The 21,629-nt window shown below is 46.6% G+C and overlaps 1 protein-coding gene across 1 annotated transcript in view; it reads left to right on the top strand.

The window, feature by feature from the left end:
* The first annotated feature begins 3,426 nt into the window (after nucleotides 1-3,426).
* CRISPLD1 (cysteine rich secretory protein LCCL domain containing 1) overlaps nucleotides 3,427-21,629 on the top strand; it is a 68,547-nt gene continuing 50,344 nt past the window's right edge. The window contains exons 1-2 of the mRNA XM_090040198.1: nucleotides 3,427-3,603; nucleotides 4,707-5,022. Of these exons, the coding sequence (XP_089896324.1) occupies nucleotides 4,765-5,022 (258 nt within the window). The 5' untranslated portion in view covers nucleotides 3,427-3,603; nucleotides 4,707-4,764. The remainder of the gene's footprint in view (nucleotides 3,604-4,706; nucleotides 5,023-21,629) is intronic.

The raw sequence follows: 21,629 nt of genomic DNA on the forward strand, positions 1-21,629 counted from the left end.
TCTGTAGTAGATCCCCACCATTAAGTCTCTTTCCCCGCGACTGCCCCGTATTCTAACCCAGAGCACTTCAGAGTGCCCCTCCTCTGATTCTTTGCTAATTGACGAGGATGTGTATTCCTCCTTAATGTAGAGCGCCATGCCCCCACCTTTCCTCCCTATCCTATCCTTCCTGTACAGCCTATAGCCCTTGATATTCACTGCTCAGTCATGCGTTGGGTCCCACCACGTTTCAGTGAGCCCCACTATGTCTGGGTTGGTGTCAGCTAGCAGGACGGTAAGTTCCTCTTGCTTTTTTCCCATACTATGAGTGTCTGTGTAAAGGCATTTGTGGCTGCTTGTGGATTTGTGCACTGGCCCCTTACTTTAAACATTACCCTGTTGCTTACCTGCTTATATGTTCTGCTTGTTGGTCTAGGCTGGGCTGTACTTGTGGGTGTTGCTTGGTTTGGCAGTCCAAGGCTTCCTCTGCCCTCGTCTTCCCCTTCCCCCAATAAGCCTAGTTTAAAGCCTGCTGGAAGAGATCCGCCAACCTAGAAGAAAACATACGCTTACCTATTGTGTCCCCTGTGCCATGTTCTCCACTTATTTTAATCCAGAGGGTCTCCTGTCATCCTCCCTGGGTGCCAGTGTCAGCTTACAGAGATGTGTAGCTTTCCTTGACATAGAGAGCTACCCCCCCATCTCTTTTTTTCTGCACAATCTTTCCTGTACAGGGTATAGCCATCTATACCTGTGGCCCAGTCATAGGTGGAGTCCCGTCAGGTCTCCATTATCCCTATGAGATCGTAGTCATTCTTGTTTAGTAGGAGGACCAGTTCCTTCTGTTTGTTCCCCAAGCTTCTGGCATTGGTGTACAGACACGTAAACATCCCATTGGAAGCCCTAGGCTTCCTTGCACTCCCAGAAGGACACCGTTCCAGGGCTGGGGTATGACTGGATTCCCTTGGGCAGTGGCCATGTGTAAAGGGGTGCATGTGCACCCCCTGAGAGCACCAGTGCATCCCCTGTCAGGCCACACTCCCTGCTTAGCCAGTGGGCAGGGGGGCAGGTGGGAGCACCAGTGCTGCCCCACGAGTGCCAGCAGGAGAGCAGGGCCGCCAACAAAAGCGGCTGTGCCGCTTCTGGAAGTAGTTGCGGGACCTCCAGAAGCGGCATGGCTGCTTTTTAGTGTGTGAGATCAGCTGCAGGGGACTTCCCTCTGGCCAGTGGAATTGGCCGCCAGCGGACCGTGCCCCCCTTACTCATGAGGCACCAGTCATCCATGCCCTTGGGTGCCCTCACCTGTTGTTTTTGTAGTAGTTGCCTAGTTGGCTTGCTTTGGTGTCCATCCATCCCCCAGTGGGCTTAGTTTAAAGCCCGGTCGAGCAGATCAGCCATTCTGGCTAAGAGCTTTCTCACCAGTGAAGTGAGGTGGAAGCTGTCTCTTCCCAGCAGACCACTGCCTCTCTCACCAAAGAGCAGACTGTGATGGTGGAAGCCAAAGTCTTCACAATGACACCAATGCCACAGTCTTCAGTTGACCACCTCAGTCCGTCTCTCCCTCCTTAGCCCATGACCCATAACCCGTACTCCAGTGATTCATTTTTTTCCCCCTTTGCTCTCATCAATGGCATCCTGTCTTTTAGGTTTTAAAAGCAACTAGAAACAAATAAACCCATTCCCGCATTTATTGTGCAATGGTTTTATAGGCACATATAAAAGAAAGATACACATGTATGCACAAGTACACAATGTAAATTAAAATGGAAACAGCATAGAAACCCAGAAAAGGCACAATACATTCCATTTTGGCTTTTGCTCTCAAATTTCATAGTGCCAATTTAGTACAAATATCCCAGACTTCCAGGATTGTTGGCATTCCTAGTCTATAAAACAGGGATCTAGGTGGATTGTGAACCCTGAGCCCTGCAATCTAAAACTAATTTTACTGCTGCTATTGAATTGGAGAAATTGGTGTCCTAACGCATTCTAATTCCAGATGGTACGGGAATCCTGCTGGATTTAGGCCATATTTAACCACAATCCCTCCAATTCTGTTTTCTAAATGGTAAAAGACAGCAGCAACTTCAAGTGCACCAAAAAAATGCATACTCCGTTGCAAACTGGTGAAGCAGCACCACATAATGGTCACCTTGCTGGGGCCACCTGACCCCAGTTGTCTTTCCTGCTAAGTGCAGGGGGGCTGGACGTGATGATCTTGCGAGGTTTCTTCCAGCCCCTTACAAGCTATGAATCTATAAACATGCTATAGACTGCCTGAAGTGCTCAATTCTACCATCAAAACATGTTGCTTTTACCTTTACGGTTAAAAAAATTCATGACATCCATCTTGGTGAAGGTTCAGTGCACCCCCTCTGCCCCAAGGGCCTTTCTGCTACAAAATACAGTAGTTCCCCAAACTTGAAAAGTCTATTACATAAATAGAAGTGAAGCAAAAGTGTTTTTTGTCTAAGAAAAAAAATCTGGTCTCTGACAATCCCAGGTATATAATGAATGGATGTATCTGGCCAGATCCCTGTGTTGGTTCTAAGTTTTTGTGGTGTTTATGCGTCAGGATCCAGAACTGGGGTGCGCTAGGGGGAAGTTTAGCCTGTGCTCTGGTCACATCTTGCAGGGCAGTAGAAGTAGACGCGGATGTTAGAAGTTGGGGGCTCAGGGCCAGTCTGGCTGGATCCACATGCCAGACCCAGGGTCAAGCTGTAATTCTGTGATGCTCTTGCCTCAGGATATCCTGGCATCTGGAAATGTTTGGTGCTCTCTGTTTCTGAGGCAAACAAGGTTTTTTGGGTAAATATGGTATGTTTTATCAGACCCAGCACTGTACCTAGACTCCTGGCAGCCGGGGCGAGCTTTTAGTATCCCTGCTTTGCCAGAGATGATGGTGATAATAATAATATTACCATTTTCAGATCCCCTTTCTGTCTGGGCCCTGGCCTGCCACCCAGTTCACCCATGCCTGTGCCTGGCCCTGATTTGACCAACTAAATGGTTGGAAAAAATGTTCTTTGCCAGCTTTGGGCCACAGCCATCCTTCTTCAGGCAGAGGGGAAGGGTGTTTGTACATGGAAGCCAGTGAAGAACAATTTTGCCAGCGATTGAGCTGGTCTCATGAAAGATGCTACACTTCCCCACAGAGCCTTGTCCACCTCTGACCCGCACCCGCCCCCCCGAAACCTGGGGGACCGCTCTTTCTGAGGGCGCAGCTGGGGACTAAAAACCCCGCAGGATGCAGCGGCCTGACTTCCCCCCTCCCCCGGGGGCCGGGGCCGGGGCCGGGGCCGAGCCCCCCCCGCCCACGCCGCCGCCTCACAGCGCCACGGCGGCGAGCCCGAGTCCCCTGGCGGCGGCTGCAGCCGCTTCCCCGCGGGCGGGCTGCCGGGGGGGGGGAGGCCGGGGCACGTCACTGTGGGCGCGCTCGGGCCCGGGATAAATGGCTGGGAGGAAAGGAGGCAAAAGGAGACGCGCCTCAGCTCCCGGGTGCCGGCAGCCGCGGGGAGCGGGAGGGAGGCGGGAGCAGCAACTTGGCAGCCAACTTCTGGGCCAGCTGGCGGGGGGCCGGGCGGGCGCTGCACGCAGCCGGCAGCCCCGGGCCGTGCGCGGGAGGTAAGGGCGGCTCTCGGCTCCGCCGTCCCCGGCGCGGCGCGGCACGGCGCGGGGAAGCTCGCAGCCCGCCCCGGCGCGGCGGACAAAGGGCGGCGGCGCCGGCTGGCGGGAAGAGCCGCTCGGGGGCGGGAGCGTGTGGCTGCCTCCGAGCCGGCCACAGCGGCCAAGGCGTGGGAGCCCGAAGCCCAAGCGCCCTGGCTTCAGCATCCCAGCAGGGTTTTCAAGCGCGGGGTCCTGCAGTGCAGCCCGCCTCGGGACTAGGGATTGCCCAGGCCGGAGCCGGCTCCCTGCCCTGCCCTGCCCTGCCCGGGGTTCATCCTCGCCTCCTCCCTCCGGAGCTCGGAGCCGCTCTCTCGGGGCAGCCCGTGGCTCTTCAGCCTGGGAGCTTTCAGAGCCGGGAGTAGTGCAGCACTTACGAGCCCACGTTATACCCCTGCTATTTCCTGCCTGCATTTGGGATCATTCATCCGGGGCTGTTTCTCCGTTCATCAAGTGTCATGATCAAGCCCTCCTCACCACTCACTTGTGGGCTGCATCTCTCTGAAAACTGGAAATGTGACCCCCCCCACCCCCCCTTATCTGAAAGCTTTTGATTACAATCATATTTAAACGTTTTTATTTTTATTTATTTATTTATTTGGGCAAGGAGGAGAGGGTTAAATGCCTTTTTCATCTTTTCTCTGGGCTTTCCCTTTGGTTCTCATTATGGGGGTAGTGGGTAGCCTTCTGGCTTGAAAACAGCTCTTTTGCTGCATTTGATATTCAAAGGGGACCTGATTTAATTGGTTTAGTCTTCAGCCGGTGCCTTTCTCCTTTTCAGTAGTTACAATGAGCTGCTTGCTTTTACTCAAGTGTAGATGCACGGGTGCTTTCCATGTCTACTTGAATGATCTTCAGTTCATGAGGTTGAAGATAAGCTATCTTTTGAGAGCCACAGTGTAAATTATGTGTGTCTGCGTTCACTGGCACCTAGGTTTGTCACCTTAGAAACCACGCTGGCACACTCCCCTTCCAACTACAGTTTGACTTTTGTTATTTAGCAAATTAATTCAGGCCAATACTTTAACCTCAAAATCACTTTGGTCTCTCTCATGCCTTTACAGATCTGGAAGAAAAACTTTGTCTTGGAGTTAACTCCTGGGAATTTTGAGGTCATTCATCATGAAGTGTTTAGCACAGGAGTGGCCCAGAGTAACTGCCTTGCTATTCATAGCTCAAACAGTTTCTGCAATGGTCCTTCCCAATGCCACGTTATTAGAGAAACTTTTGGAAAAGTACACGGATGAGGATGGTGAGTGGTGGATCGCCAAGCAAAGAGGGAAAAGGGCTATCACAGACAGTGATATGCAAAGTATCTTGGATCTTCATAATAAATTACGGAGTCAGGTGTATCCCCCAGCTTCCAATATGGAATATATGGTAAGGACAAATTGATAGTAGCATCCAGAAAGAAATGCTCATGCTGCCGTTGTATAGTGTGACATATTTATAGTTTTAGCTTCTTGCTGTTTGCCTGTTTAAAACACTTGTTACCTGTTTACCTTTTATAAAGGGATAAAGTGTGATATGATGCTTTTCCAATTGTGGGTTCTATACTTTATTCTAGCATCACACTAGGATTGTACTCATCTGTACTAACTGTTCTTAGTGCAGTTGAGAATTTCAGTCGTGAGAGAACATACTAAAGAAACATTATGCAAAACAATGAAATGATGCTTAAGGAATTAAAAACTGAGAGGAGTGAACGTCATACTGAAAAGTGGTATGGGTTCTTCTTAAACTGAAAGGAATATCTGAGCAAGAAGAGGCTTTTTAATTGGAAATATTTCTATTTAGATTAATATACTGGTATATTATTAGACTGGACTTCTGTATACGTCTGTATTTTATAGAGTAGTACTGAGATGCATAATTTCTTCCTGTGATTTGCTCTGAAGAACCATTAGGCCTGCTGTGGTTTTGGTGTGGGGTGGATCTGAAATTCTGTTTTCCTGAATTTCTGTTTCATAGGGTAATTCAGGGCTGCTTATAGCTCTCCATACTTATCAGAGCAAATCAGGTATACTAAAATTCTGGCCTTTTAAAAAGGCTAGTGACCTGCCAAGATAAGCTGTGTTATTTATTTATTTTTTTATTCTGACATTTGCAGAAAAATTCAGACCTGGTCATGATTCTCATGCTATGTATAATTTATTTAACTACAAATAACTAGATTGCATTATTATTATTATTAGGGCTGCCAGTACCACCTATTTTTACAATTGCCAAATACTTCTCATTAGAAGACCCTTTTTAGCTGTTTAAAACACTTTGTGAATTTTCAACTCTTTGGGCTGAAATTTTCCAGGCTGGGTATTTTTCTCAGGCTTGTTTGCATAAGAACACAGTAGGTAAGAATAGGACTGGAGGCTTCAGGAGAGCTAAAGGAAGCTGGTGCTGACTGGGCAAGAAAACTGGGTTTTGGAGCCAAAGGGCTCTTTGACACGCTAGAAGACAGATGAAAATATGTCAGAGATTGAAACTGGATGAGAAGCCAGTGAAGAGAGACTGGAAATGAATGGGCAAGAACTGAGAACCAGTAAGGGGAAGGTCGAGTCATCTCCTAAAGAGCCATGTTGTATTGGAAGAACTAGAATGGGCAGGGCTCAGGTAGTAAGACAGAAGAGCTGGTGTATTGGGACACCAAGACTGAAGGGACCATGGAGTAAGACTGGGACTAGGAGCCAGTATAGCTAGAGATTATCACCAAGAGAATGGCTGCTGGAGGCCAGGCTAGCAGAGAGAAAGATTTGATGAGCAGCTAGAGGGGAGATTAAGAATCCCTAAACAACAAGACTGGGGAGGAGGAGTTACTGGGGAGAATAAGACTAGCTGGTCAGGGACAAAAGGGACTAGGGAAGAACACTACATGGGTGCATCTACATGTGTACTTCACTGTGGAATATACTAATTAGCTCCACTTATCCTCAACTGTGAGGAATTGCTGCTGCTGCTGAAAGCGTCATAGTGTGCTGGTATTAGGACACAGTAAATTCACTCCACTGTAATATAGTACTATTGAGGTCAATACTATTTTACAGCGGAGTCATTACGTATGATTCAATGCACGTGTAGACAGTGACCACTGAGCACAAATTGCACCCAGTCAGCCCAGCTAGCTAGGGGCCAGCTCTCCAGCTCCTGCCAGTCCCTCTGCTGCCTGACACTGCCACCCAGAGCCTTGGAGCTGATCCCCTGTTCCCCCTTGCCAGCCTGGGACTGCTGTGCCCTGGCTTAAATTGCTACAGTCCCAGGTGAACATGTAGATGCTATGCCTGTTAGCAGTGTTCTCCAGCTTGAACTGCTCCAGAGTTTGTGTTGCATTAATTTCACGTGTAGATTCATCCAGTGACTTGTAAAGTAAGGTAGAAGTACAGTTTTGCTACTATAACTGCATCTACAATAGGGTTCTGTCAGAATCACACCCATATCTGAGATAAGTATATCAGCAGAAGCCTCTAGTGTATACCTGGTCAAAGTTTAAAACAAGAATATCAAACTGATCTGTCCCTGTAGGTCAGATGAGGGGGACAGAGCTGGTCTGCAGGCTGGAGTGATCCACAGATGGGCCCTTCATGCTGGCGCCAGCATGTAGACCCAGACTGGCCCTGCAAGCAGCATTCATGTTGTCTCCAGTTGCATGTAGTGCCTGAATGCTGGATCAGAAATGCAGGGTCGGTCTGTGGGTCTGATCTGGATCAGTCCTTTATACAGCATGAAGGGTTTCATAAATTTCATAGATTTCATAGACATTAGGGCTGGAAGGGACCTTGGGAGATCATCGAGTCCAGCCCCCTGCCCAAAGGGCAGGAAGTCAGCTGGGGTCATAGGATCCCAGCAAGATAAGCATCCAATTTACTCTTGAAGGTGTTCAATGTAGGTGCTTGAACCACCTCCGCTGGCAGACTGTTCCAGACCTTGGGGGCTCGGACAGTAAAGAAATTCTTCCTTATGTCCAGCCTGAAACGGTCTTGCAGGAGTTTGTGACCGTTCGACCTCGTCATCCCTTGGGGCGCTCTGGTGAACAGACGTTCCCCCAGATCCTGGTGGTCACCCCTGATAAACTTAAAGGTGGCCATCAGATCACCCCTGAGCCTGCGCTTTTCCAGGCTAAAAAGTCCCATGGCTCTCAGCCTGTCATCGTAAGATCTGTTTTCCTGACCTCTGATCATGCGCGTGGCTCTCCTCTGGACTCTCTCAAGCTTCTCCACATCCTTTTTGAATTGTGGAGCCCAAAACTGGACGCAGTACTCCAGCTGCGGCCTCACCAAGGCCGAGTACAAGGGGAGAATGACGTCCCGGGATTTGCTTGAGAAGCATCTATGGATGCACGCCAGCATTTTGGTCGCTTTACTAGCTGCAGCATCGCATTGGAGGTTCATGTTCATCTTGTGGTCAATGATGACCCCCAAGTCTTTTTCTTCTGTAGTGCTAACCAACGTAGCACTGCCGAGCCTATAAGGGTGCTGCAGGTTTTTCCTCCCAAGGTGGAGAACCTTGCATTTTTCGGTGTTAAACACCATGAGGTTCTCGACTGCCCATTTGCTGAGCTTGTCCAGGTCAGCCTGGATCACCCGCCTATCTTCTGGCGTGGATGCTTTGCCCCAAAGTTTGGTGTCATCGGCGAACTTGGCCAGTCCGCTTCTAACTCCAATGTCCACATCGTTAATGAAGATGTTGAACAGTATGGGTCCCAGGACAGAGCCTTAAGGGACCCCACTGGTCACAGGGCACCATGATGAGTGACTGCCATCAATCACAACCCTCTGGGTCCGACCATGAAGCCAATTTCCCAGCCAGCGGATAGTGGTGGAGCGAAGGCCACAACTGGGCAGTTTGGCCAAGAGGTGATCATGGGATACCAGATCAAAAGCTTTTTTGAAGTCAAGATATATGACATCAATCTCTTCTCCCTTGTCCAGGTGATAGGTCACCTGGTCATAGAAGGAAATGAGGTTGGTCAAACAAGACCTACCCACAACAAACCCGTGCTGGCTGTCCCTTAGAATGTTAGCTGGGGCCAGTCCCTCAAGGGTGGCCTCCTTAATAAACTTTTCTAAGATCTTCCCCAGGATAGAAGTCAGGCTAATGGGCCTGTAGTTAGCCGGATCCACTCTCCTCCCTTTCTTGAAGATCGGCACCACATTGGCCTTCTTCCAGTCTTCTGGCGCTACACCAGAGCGCCAGGAGTTTTCAAAGATCTGTGCCAGGGGCTGGGCTATGATGCTCGCCAGCTCCTTGAGTACCCTGGGGTGCAGATTGTCAGGGCCAGCTGACTTGAAGGTATCCAGCTTCTCAAGGTGTTCCTTCACGAGGTCAGCATTGATGGAGGGTAGGGGATTCCCCTCACCCAGATTTCCCCGTCCCATAGCAGGCATGGGCATTCCGTGTGACTGATGAAAGACTGACGCAAAGTACCTATTTAATAGGTTGGCTTTTTCCTGGGCATCAGTTGTCAGTTGCCCCATCTGGTTTAGCAGGGGTCCAACATTGCCCTTGCTTTTCCTCCGGCTCCCCACATATCTGAAAAAGGACTTTTTGTTGTCCTTGATGCCTGAAGCTAGTTGGAGTTCAGTTGCAGCCTTGGCTTTCCTGGTTTGGTCCCTGCAGGACCGGACTAGCGCGGAGTAATCCTCCTTGGAGGTGAATCCCGTCCTCCATCCTTTGTAGGCTTTCCTTTTTAGCCACAGTAGGTCCGCTAGGTCTCTGGAGAGCCAGGGGGGCTGCTGTGCCTTCTTGCTGCCTTTCCTCCGTGTTGGAATAGATTTAGCTTGTGCACTGAGGATCGCTTCCTTGAGAAGCAACCACTCTTCTTGAACTCCTATCTCCCTGGGGTCATGGTCCCTAAGGGCCTGACCGACTAGCCTCTTGAGCTTGTCAAAGTCGGCTTTTCTGAAGTCAAGGACTTCTGTGTTATTGACTGACTTGCCAGCTTTATGGCAGATGGTGAAGGTGATCAGCTCGTGGTCGCTGTCACCCAACTTCCCATCAATCACTAGGTCGCCGATTAGGTCATCCCCTGTAGCCAGTACCAGGTCAAGCAGCGCTTTGCCTCTCGTTGGCCCATAGACTTCTTGAGTCAGGTAGAGGTCATCCACGCACGAGAGAAAGCTTTGCGCCCGCTCAGATTTAGCTGAGTGATCTTCCCACGAGATGTCCGGGTAATTGAAGTCACCCATGACAACCAAGGTCCTGGAGCAAGCGGCCTCAGTCAGTTCCCGGGCGAACTCCTGGTCAAGCTCAGGACTCTGAGTGGGAGGTCTGTAGTAGACTCCCACCGTTGTGTCCCCTGTGCCGAATTCCCCACGAATTTTTACCCAGAGGGTCTCTAGCTGTCCATGCCGGTCGCCAACATCAGCTTGCAGGGACATGTAGCTTTCCTTCATATAGAGAGCTACACCCCCGCCCCTTTTGTCAACACGATCCCTCCTGTATAGGGTATAGCCCTCTATACCCGTGGTCCAGTCATGGGTGGAGTCCCACCAGGTCTCCGTTATCCCAATGACATCATATTTCTTTGCACTGAGTAGGAGAACGAGCTCCTCCTGCTTGTTGCCCAGGCTCCTGGCATTAGTGTACAGGCAGGCAAGTGTGCCCTTGGGGCCTCTTGCCTTGCCTTGCCCACAGATTGTGCCAGGGCTGGGGCAGGGGTGAGCTCCCTTAAGTACCCCCTTAAGTGCCTTGGTCCGCTGGCTTTGCAAGGGCCGTTCAGCGGGCCAGCAGGGGCAGTAGTCCCCCCATGCCCCAGCGGACTTAAAAGCCCGGTGGAGCGGGTCAGCCAGCCTGGCTGAGAAGAGCCTCCTCCCCAGGGGAGAGAGGTGGAGGCCATCTCTTCCCAGCAGGTCGCTGCCTCTGTCTCCAAAGAGCGGGCTGTGGTCATGGAAGCCAAAGCCTTCCCGATTAACACCAGCGCCGCAGTCTTTGGTTCACCGCGTGGATCCTCCTCTCCCTCCTCAGCCCATAGCCTGAGACTGGGAGGATCGAGGAAAACAACACCTGAGCTCCCAGACCCATAAGCCCCGCTCCCAACTCCCTGTAGCGCCTCATGACCTGGCTGGGGGTGCTCCGAGCCGTGTCATTGGTGCCCACGTGAATAAGGAGCATGGGGTAGTGGTCTGTGGGCCGGAGGAGCTGCGGGATCCTCTCCGCAATGTCTCGGATGCGGGCCCCCGGAAAGCAGCAGACTTCCCGGGCTAAGGGGTCGGGGCGGCAGATTGCCCCCTCAGTGCCCCGCAGGATGGAGTCTCCCACAACAAACACCTTACGCTTTGTCTTGGGGAGAGCGGGGCCAGTAGCTGCGGTCGAGCCTGGGTTGCCTGTGGGAGCTGGCAACTGCGTGGGCTCTGCTGGGGCTGCAAGGGTTGGGTGGGCATGGGTGCTACATGCAGCATGCAACCCAGACTGGCCCTACGTACCATGTGCAGCACATGCCCCAGACTGGCCATACATGTTGCATGCATTATATGTGGTGGGCCCATCTTCATGTGCTGTGTGCAGTGCACAGCAGACTGGCTCTGTGCACCACATGCAGTACATTGGGCAGAGGCTAGCACACTCCGTATGTGGGGTGTGAGGCCAGTGCCACAGGCAGCACAATGGACTAGATTGGGGTGGACAAAATATGGCCTGTGGGCTGAGTTTGGCCCTCCAGGTGACAGGATCCTCAGATGCCTTGATGGTGCTCTGCATGGGGTCGAGTCCCACCCATTCACACTGGCCAGCTCACGCAGCTTCCTGTGGGGCTATTCCCAGGACAGCTGCAGCTGGCCAGGTGCTTCTCTGTGCCCCCCTGCCTCCAGCGGTGGTTCATGTTCCTGATTTTGCCCATGCCATGCTGCATCCCTCCGGGCAAGTGGGCGGGCAGCTTTAGCTGGGTGGCTCCTGTCCCAGTGCATTGGCACTTGCTTCATCTCCTGGTTGCCTTCTGGTGGAAGGTGGCCAGGAGCTGAAACCAGAAGCCCACGTGCTGGGACAGGAAGGAGCTGCCTGGCTGAAGCTGCCCACCAGCCTGCTGGGAGTGCAGCATGGCATGACAGGAACAGAAGCAGGAGTAGGAGCTGCTGCCAGAGGTGGGGGCGGAGGGGAGAACAGCACTCGGCTAGGCTGTGGGTGCCTGTGGGAGCATGGTGCAGGCTGCCCTGGCAAAAGCTGCCAGGACTTTGGGCCATGCAGAGCACTGTGTGTGTAGTGTGGACCATACCGCCCAGGTAAGCTTTGCTGCACATACCCCCTGCCCTGCCCCCTCCCCTCACCCATAGGAGGCTCCTGGGACCTAGTGCCCAGGCAGCCACCACATACACATGTATGCTCCCCCCACACACACCCCACACTCCCCCTGGAGGGCAGGGGCATATAGGGAGTGGGCCCTGGGCACTGGCCTTGTGACTCAGCCCTGTGATCCCAGCCTTGCCCACCCCTCCAGCTCCTGAACACTGCTCCCTGCTTGCCACATGCTATAGGGAATTTTGGTAAGTTGTTGTGAGGGTAGGAGGTGTGGGTGCTGACCTGGCCTGTGACAGCTCATCAAAACTCCCCATGTGTCCTTTGGACCCAAATAATTGCCTAGCCCTGGACTAGATGATAGGTAGGGATCTACCAAATTCACAGCAGAAGTGGACTGCTTGGCAGCTTCTTTAATTTTGCAGGTTTCCCCATGTGCCCACCCCCTCTGATTGTCAGAGGGCCCTGCCACTCGCTCCTGATAGGCAGGGAGGTGAAAACCATGGTTTTAAATATGGTACTATTTTTGCCTCCCAGCTGGTCAGCAGCAGGGCTACCGGGGCCTCTCAACCAATCAGCAATGGGGGCAGGGGAACCTGCAAGATTAAAGGAGTGTCCACAAAGTCCACTTCCACCGTGAATTCAATAAGTCTCTAATGATAGGGTGTCTTGGGCTGGAACCAACCAATGAGCCAAATTTTGACACCCCTGGTTTAAAAGAGTGTCCCAGATTCTTTTGTATGATCCATGAGTCTGGAGTGCAGGGGACAAAGAATAAGGGGAAGATACCTGTGGTTCCCCTGCCTCCCTCTGACATATCAAGGATACTGAAACTATAGTATTTCATTGTTTTTCAATATGCAGGTGAGAGAATCCTCTTAGATGCTGTAGCCATTGGCAGTACCTTTAATGGACTCAGCAGGTAGGAAAATGGGAAGACAACCCATCCCCCCAACAAAAACAAACAAACAAAAGCCCCCAAACCACCACGTGTGGTGTCCTGATATGATAGTACAATGACAGAATCTTGATTTTGCAACAATCTGTGATACAAATTTGCAATGATGAAATGTCAGGTCAATGCTATGATGTTCCACAGTAATTATTTTGTGGTTCTTTAACACTCCAGCTCCTTAGGGTTCAATTCCAGTGATTTTGATCCTTATTTTTGTAAAAGAAACTTTAGGTTTAACCTTATATTCTTTATATACCATGACTGTTATTTTTTCTTACGGATAGTGTAAGAGAGAGTAAGAGGCTCTTGTCACATAAAGAATAACACCCCTCACAGAAACTATAACTGCTTGAACAAGACCAGAAACCAGGTCCATAGGCACCTGGCAATTAATAATGGGTGCTGATATGCCTGTTGACCATTCCCTGTGATGGAAAGATTTTAGTCTAGCATGATCTAGATCTATGTTAGCATTAGGTATGTCTAATCACATTACATCATTATTCCTCAGGCCACTCTTGAGCAACTGAACAGTTTTTAGAGCCACCCTAGTATGATTGTGAGCCCAATCCAAAATGTGGACATCAATAGAAAGACGAACTCTCTTTTGGTTCTGAGTCATGCGTTATAAAGGTGCTCCATACAATATACATCAACAGGTGTATGTGTAGGCCCAGCTTGAGTTGTACAAGAATGCTACTGGGAAAGGGGGAGTGAGGACCGTGTTTTCTCATGCTTTCTTTTCATTTGCAGCTAGGAGTTACAGTGTACTCAAAAGGACTCAGTTCTACCTGTTGGCTCTCCACAGCTCTAAGCTATTATTGTGGGGTGGCTGATGTGCTAATTCATACCTTAGCTTTTCCTCTGTGCTCAGCATAGTCTGTTATGGAAGCTTGCTATTCTGTTATTAAAGCATACAACTATTTTGCAGCATTTCGAATACATAGCCATTGGCTGTGGTGTGGTCTGCATCCAGTCACAGAGGGTGCCTATACATGTGCTCCAACGCATTCTTATTAGAAAGCATTGGAGCAGACTTGATTGATCATTTTAATTAAAATGCTCCGGTGTGCTGCAGTGTCTCAAGTATTCAGCATTTCAGAATGGCGGTGGGTTGCTTTAACTAAAGCTTGTTGAATGAGCTTTAGTTAAAGCGCCCCTATGGCTATTTTGAAATGCAGGGTGCTGCATACATGAGACACTGTGCTGTTTTAATTAGAGCAGCTTCCGAGAGCTGCTGTAACTAAAACAACCCTCCTCCCTGCACACTGGAGCATGTGTATAGGCACCCCTTTAAGACTTTTGTAGACAAGGCCAATTTACTTTCCTGTATATGGTTATTTGCAATTATTTGTAATTTTGTAATTTTTTTCATTAATGTAATTAATTGTGTAATTATTTGTTATTTTTTATATATTTTTACATTTTAATTTTTTATATAAATTCCAAATAATTTTGTAAGTATGTGTTATTCTTAAAATATCCTTTAAATAAAATATCTTCATCATTTTGAAATACAAACAATATAGTGCTTCATGTTGGTTGAATGCTTCATCTGGCATTTAGCCAATTTCAGAAACCATTTATGGCTTTATTTTCCATATTGTCATGAATATGATTCCTTAAAATTGGGAGTACACCAATAGAGATTTTGGGAGCTGATACCAATAGCCAATTTTTAAGGAGGCATATTGGCAAAAAACGATTCGATTTCCAGTACAGCTGTGCCAGCTGGTAAGTCTGTTGTGGTGAAAGGGAAGTGGAGAAGGAAGGGGCATGGGGGGCAGATCACCGCCTCCCGTGGTGAGGGAGGCAGTGGAGCTGGGGCTGGGGTAGGCGCTGCCCAGCCGGGGTGGGGTGGGGTGGGCTTGGGATGAAGGTGCGGCTTGTCTGGGGGGGCGGCTTTTGCTGCTCATCCAGGCAGGCATGGGGGGTGGGTCATGTGCCTCTGGATCTGTGTGGGGTGGGGTAGGCCGGGCTGCAGCTGTGGGTTGGGCTAGGGGTCGTGCTGGTCTTGGGGCAGGCGGCAGTGGTGCTGTCAGGGGGCGCTGCAGTCAGCTCAAATTTTGCTGTTCCTCCCCCATAGGCCCCTCCCAGCACCACCGCTGCCTGCCCTGAGCACAGCATGGCCTCTAGCTCCAGCCCGCCCTGTCCCATTCCATGCAGATCCATGGGCACCCCCTCCCCCAATGCCCTCCCAGACAAGCAGAAGGAGCTGCTGGATGAGTAGCTCCTAGATGAGTAGCTTGCAGCAGCGGGAGCCACCCTCCCCCACTGCACTTCCCAGATGAGCCACAGCTCTGTCCTGTGTCTGCCCCACCCTGGCTGGGAAGTGTCTACCGAAACCCCACTCTGTCCCTCACTATAGGGGGTGTTGATCTACCCTCCCCCATGCCCCTTCCCTCCGTCCTCACCTTACAGCACAACAGACTTACCAGCTGCATACAGCTCTCCATGCTGCTGGGTGCCTGCATGCTGTGCTGCAGCTGTGCTCACACATGGGCATTTATCAGCCAAATTATCAGCCATATCAGGCCGATTTCTGATATAGTCAATTTTTTTTATATCGGTGCTGATCTTACCGATGTTTTGGTGTATTTCTACTTAAAATCATTTACGAAATATCATCAAAGAGACTTTGCTTTCATCAAAAAAATCATGGAAACATCAGGAAAGCAGCACAAGAGTCCTTATTATAGCAGTATTTTTTGGATCACTATTTCTATCATGAATCCTAGTTTATAGTTCCGAGGAGGCTTTTCTCACAAATGCCAGTTTTTACTTTTTTAATTCTGATTTTACATTGAAATGATAAAGGCAAGCAAGTAGATTCCAAGCAGTTTTTCAACCCTTTGTTTCCAAACGGTTTTAGTATTTTAAAATGTTTATTCATCATTATATAATTAATTATTAGCCTGTAATTGGGTTAGGTGACAGTTCTTTACCTTTTTTGGGGGAGCAGATGAATTAGTTATTACACGTTGCATACACAAAATCAATACTTTTTAAAGGATTTTTAGCTTGTAAACTGAGGAAGTGGGCAAAATGTGTCCTTCCTGCACCTACCAATGTGCACTAAAATTAGAAATGTGGTAGCAAAGTCCCTTTGGGGGCATCTCTCCTCACTAGCTCTTAAGACCTCAGGTATGAGAATGGTTGAGCACAGCCACTAGGGATGACTGGGAATGACTTCACTAGTACATTTCAGGGTTTGAGAGACAGGTACATGAGAGACAGAGGGCAGAGTTTGCATGGGCTGTCCATCCCACGATATGCTGGGGGTGTAGTGTCGACATACCCTAAGTACTAAGATCTTCTGTTGATAAATTTGATCACAAAGATGGAAACTAAGAATTTCCTAGACTGTGTGTGGAGAGCAGGTAGAAAAACATGGAAAATAGAAATGGTTTGCCTTTTGTTTTCTAAATAACTTTGTAAAAATGGTCACAACTAGTACAACCTTAGAAAGACAATTTTGAATTGATTATGTAGTTTGTTTTAAATCTACCTCCTGTCATGTGTGCTTAATTTCCTAGAAGTACATGACTTTCCCAGAACAAATGGAATATGTATAATTCATGTAACATCTTTATTCCATAGAAAAACTACTGTTGGTACTACTGAGTATTTAAGATTCTAAACTCAATGTAAGTCCAATATAAATACTCCATTTAATGCAATCTGGAATTTCTTTATACTATGGCATGTTCTGAAAGTGCTATGCATTTTGCAGTTATTGTAATTAGGAGATAGTGTTGTTGAAAGTAAGGGGGTTTTTTTTGTTTTCACTTTACTTTTAGTCCTTACAGGACCAGATTATGCTTATAACTGTGAGTGTCTATATGTGCACTTTAATGTAAAGTAGTTTATTTTACTGTGCATTAAAGCAGTGCATAAAAAAGTGCTAGTATGCTAATGTACAGTAAAATAGGCGACTGCACATTAAGTGTCACCTAAAAAGCATGCAGTTGTGTTACTACTGCGCATTAGGGCAGCCTAATGCACATTAATTTAGTACCTCACATTGAAGGTACTAAATTTAATGCACATGAGGAAAAGCACATTAATTCATGTGTAGGCTTGCCTACTGCCAGGTTTGTTCCTTTTTGAAGGGTTTATTTCATAAACATGAGCAAGGAAATAAAAATTGGGACACTTTTGTTATATCTTGGATCAAATTAGTTTCTCAAATTTAACTCTACAGTGTCCATTCACTATCATACAGGTGTATCTGAGGGTAGGAATTTTGTTTCCTAGACATAGAAACAGAAAAAAACCAATTCAAATGTATAGACTTATCTTCTGTTCCACCCACAGAAGATATGCACATTTATTATTTATTACTCTATTTCTTTCTATTATTTTGTATTATCCCTTTGAAAGACACATTATCTTGTGCTTTTTCATAATGGTCAGTGATGTGCTGACAGTGCTAACACCATGTTGCCTCTCTAAACTTAAGGCTGATTCAGGGCTTTCAGGAAGGCTCATATTTCAGAGCCATGAAGACTTACCACATCATCTCAGTTCCTCATATAGCCTGACTTCTTGAAAGAAGAAAATTAAAAAAGGCATTAATATTTTGTGGCTGGCTCCTGAGTCTCGCATTCAGAGCTAACTTCTTGTTTAGGTTTTTTCCTGTTTTTATGTATCCCCACTTGGACAAATTCCAACTGAAGTTAAAAATACATCTTAATACAAAACTTTGGATGAAACTGATCCGCTGACTCACAAAATCATTCCATGGATTTGAGGGTACATATATTCAGTCAGTCAGCATGTTGGCAGGCTGGAATAGCGGTTGAAGAATTTTTTCCCCCACTATGAGATGCTTCTGTTTTACAGGATCTTCTGAATACCAGCTATAGTACTGGCTCCCTTTACTCATTCTCGTCAGCTGTTTTTGTGTTGACCATTAGTGACTAGTTGTAAGTTACTATAACATATCTATGGTACAGAGACAATATGTGTAGTGGATTTGATCTCTTTATCCCTGTGCATGGTGGGAAGACCTATCTCTTTCATGTCTCTGGCCTGTTTGTCATATTGGTTTAGGCAAATCTTTTTGGGGATATTTGATAAATGTAACTGTTCCTTTAGAGCAGACAAATGTGGTCTGTGGAATCCTTTAAGTGCCTGGAAAACACTTAAAATGCCAACAACATAGCTACTTTTTTCAGAATGAACTTGCCAGTGTCTCCTCTGGTTTTCCACTTTCCTGCACCACTTCAAAGTTTGGCAGAAGTGCTTCAGCTTCTTTGCCTGATGTCATGAGGAGAGAGAGCCAGTGATGGCATGAGCTGAACATTGGCAAGAACCAACAAAGGAAAGGAGGAAGCTGTGTTTTTGGAGCAGCTGCTCGATGAAGCTAGAGTGGCTCCAGAGAGAGAGGGAGGAGGAAAGAGTCCTGGATGAAAACAGAGAGACGTGTGGTGCACCGGAACGAGAGGAAAGCTGACTGGCAAGGTGGAGGCGAAGAGGAGTCGGATGGCAGCTGCCTGGAGAAGACAGAAAAGTGCGTCAAGCTGGGAGATACTTACTGAAGAATCATTGCTAGGAATGTGATATGGGAGCTGGTGTGACTTTGGGAAATAGAGGGCCAGCTGAGAAGAGACTGCTGAGCCCCACCGTGACAAGTAAAACTTTTCTTATTATTTTTATTGCAAGGTTGGGCTACAGGACCTTTGTAAAGAAGAAACATAAATACAATATGCCCAACACCATTTAGGGTGCTTAAAAGGTTAGATAGATACCTAATAAAAGAACCTTATAATAAAGAACACACTGTTAGTTTTCATTTTCCCGTCAATTAGTTGGTTTTATGAGAAAATTCAAAATCTCAAGGGAATTGATCAGTACCTCATTGTCCAGTGGTGTTTAAGTTGCACACTCCCGGTATAAATCCTTTAACATCAAGATGTGGCAGGGAAGATCTAAGGTCACCATTGAGAAAAAGAAATGGTGAATAATCTGGTAATTTGAGACCTCATCTGGGCGACATACACCAAGAGACTAGACAGTATACATCACACGTGTGGTCAGAGGCTACTGACACTGAATCAGAGAACACTGTGACATTGACTTATCCTTTCATTCTATTAGGCATTATGCAGCAAAGGAAGCTGCAATGTGAAAGCATCCGAGAGAGCAAGTGGGTAAATCTATATTGTGATTTTCATTGGTGTTATGCCAACAGCAACTATACAGGTTAGGCAAAGTAGCTGAAGGTGGAAACCAGGAGAATGGCTTACTGTCTCAACATTTTTAAAACTGTACCAAAATAACGATAATTAAAAAAAAAAAAAAGGACAGGCATTTCTAATTAATGCGTGATTCTTTCTAATGTGCTGAATTCCACTTCAACAATCTTCAAATAAGATTAAAAGCACTATGCGTTGGACCACCTGTCTGAGATGCAGTTAACCACTGATGATTCCTCCAGAAGACCCTAGAACTGACAAAAGATCTACACTTTACAGAGCTGATACAAACCCTACTTTTTTGTCAAACTGGATGGGAAGCTAAGCAGATGGAGGCAACAGATTAATGGCTTCCTCCAAGGAAGCATACTTGCACTGCTGTTATATAACATATATACGAATGACCAATCAACTGATTTTGGAAAAAAATATTTCATCTATGCAGATGACCTGTGCATAGCAGCCCAAAACACTGGCTTTGACCATGTTGAAAAATCCCTGAGAGAGTCACTAATTGGACTAACCTCATACTACATTGAAAAACAATTCTTGCCAATCCAACAAAAACACAAGTGTGTACCTTCCATCTCAAAAACCTTGAGGCCAGCCACCTGCTCAGCGTTACATGGTCTGGGATCCCACCATCCCACTGTCCAAATCCAATTTATCTTGGAGTCACCCAGAGGCGATGGGGGAGTGGAGCATCATGGCACTCCCAGAAGCGGCCGCAACCACGGCCCATTGGTTTGGCCCATTCTTTGTTGGGAAGTCAAGATAAATTACAATACTATTGCAGCTTCTCATCACTGATACTGTTAAAATATTCAGTTGGAAAGATGTTTGTGAAATAATGTGTCCTAATAGCAAATCTTTATTTTGCAGTTTTAAAACAGTGCTATTTTAAAGTATTTTAGAGCAGATATACTATTTCAGGTAATCTTAGAAACTAGAATATTCAAGCAAAATGTAATGTGTTTATAATATAGTACACTGAAAATTAAATGTCATTAGTCATTTCTGTTTGTTTCTATTTCTGTTTTTGAATCTTCTAATACCAAAACCACAAACATGAAATCATAATACAGAGATACTTCAGAAATTGGTTCAGTTTACTCAGTTTTCAAGAAAAATATTTTTGGCTTCAGACTACTCTTCTGCTTTGAGGGAAGAGCCACATTTTTCCTGATTTCTGCTCTTTTCCAAAAATGTAGCTGAAGTCCATAGGTCTGCTGACAGATCTTTTCCCATTTTAAAGCCTTATAAATTCCAGTCTATGGGGGAATTTGGGGAATATAGCAAGGTTCCAGTCGCTATTTGTAAAAAGATTTAAATTTTATTCCGGAAAATGGATTCCTGTATAATAATATCACCCAAACTTTCTCTCCTTTTTTAACTGTTTCACATACTCTTAATGGAACTGCTAGTCCTTAGTTATAATATTTTACTTCATAATTGGAAGAAGTGTTGTCAAGTGGTCAGAGGTGAAGTGAAGTGTCTGAATTCGTGTGTTGTATTCACAACTCTATTTTATATTATCTGTGTCAGATGACAAATACCTAAATTTTGCAAATTGGTAGTTCCAGCGAGCTCTTCACCAAAAGGTAAATAGCAAGCAATATTTTACAAAATAATAATTTTAACAAGGAGCTATGACTACAGGCCAGCATAGGAAAAGAACAGTTATATTTTGATAAGATAGATGAGATGTAGATAAGATGTGTTACTTTATTGGGTCATGAACAAATTAATCCCAGAGAACTTTAAGAACTAGCCAAAGTAATCTGTAAACAATTAGTGATTATTTTTGAGAAATTGTGAAGAGCAGGAGTGCCAGAGAACTGGAGAAGAGCAAACGGAGCATCTCTCTTTAAAGAAAAGAAAAATGGAGTTCTGGGGAATTACAGACCTAACAACAAATCCTAGAATGTGTTTGGAGCAGTTTATTAAACAATCAATTTGTAATTGCCTAGAAGATAATAAGGGTATAAAGAAAAAAAGGAACATGGGTTTGTCAAGAACAGATCATGTTAAACCAATCTAATTTCCTTCTTTGACAAGGTAACTATCTAACTGGATAAGAGGGAAGTTGGACTTTTGATTCTTTCCTCCATTACATTTCCTTAAGCTAAAGAAATATGGTCTAGATCTAATCATCATATGGTGGATGCACAATTAGGTGAAAAAATTCTGAGAAAAGTGGTTATCTATTGTTCACTGTCAAAATGGGAAGGCATTTCAAATGGGTTCTTTCATGGACTGTCCAGGGTTGTTATTTCTGCAGGGGTCTCTCCCAGATGAAGGAATCAAGAACATACCTAAACTATGGGCGAGGGTTGCAAGCACTTTGAAAGAGGATTAGAATTCAAAATAATCTTGCTGAATTGGAAAGATGGTCCAAAATCAACAAGATGAAATTCAGTAAAGACAAATACAAAGTACCAGGCTAATGAAGGACATGTTAAATGGGAAATAACAAATTAGGTAGCAGTGAGGCAGAAAAAAATTGAGAGGCTGCTGTAGATCATAAAGGAAATAGAAGCCTACAAAGCAATGCTGATGTAAAAAAGACAAATCTTATTCTTGGATATATTAACAGGAATGTCATATGTAGG

The sequence above is a fragment of the Crocodylus siamensis genome, chromosome 3, assembly GCF_052110815.1.
Source record: "Crocodylus siamensis isolate JL-2025a chromosome 3, ASM5211081v1, whole genome shotgun sequence".
Lineage (NCBI taxonomy): Eukaryota > Metazoa > Chordata > Crocodylia > Crocodylidae > Crocodylus > Crocodylus siamensis.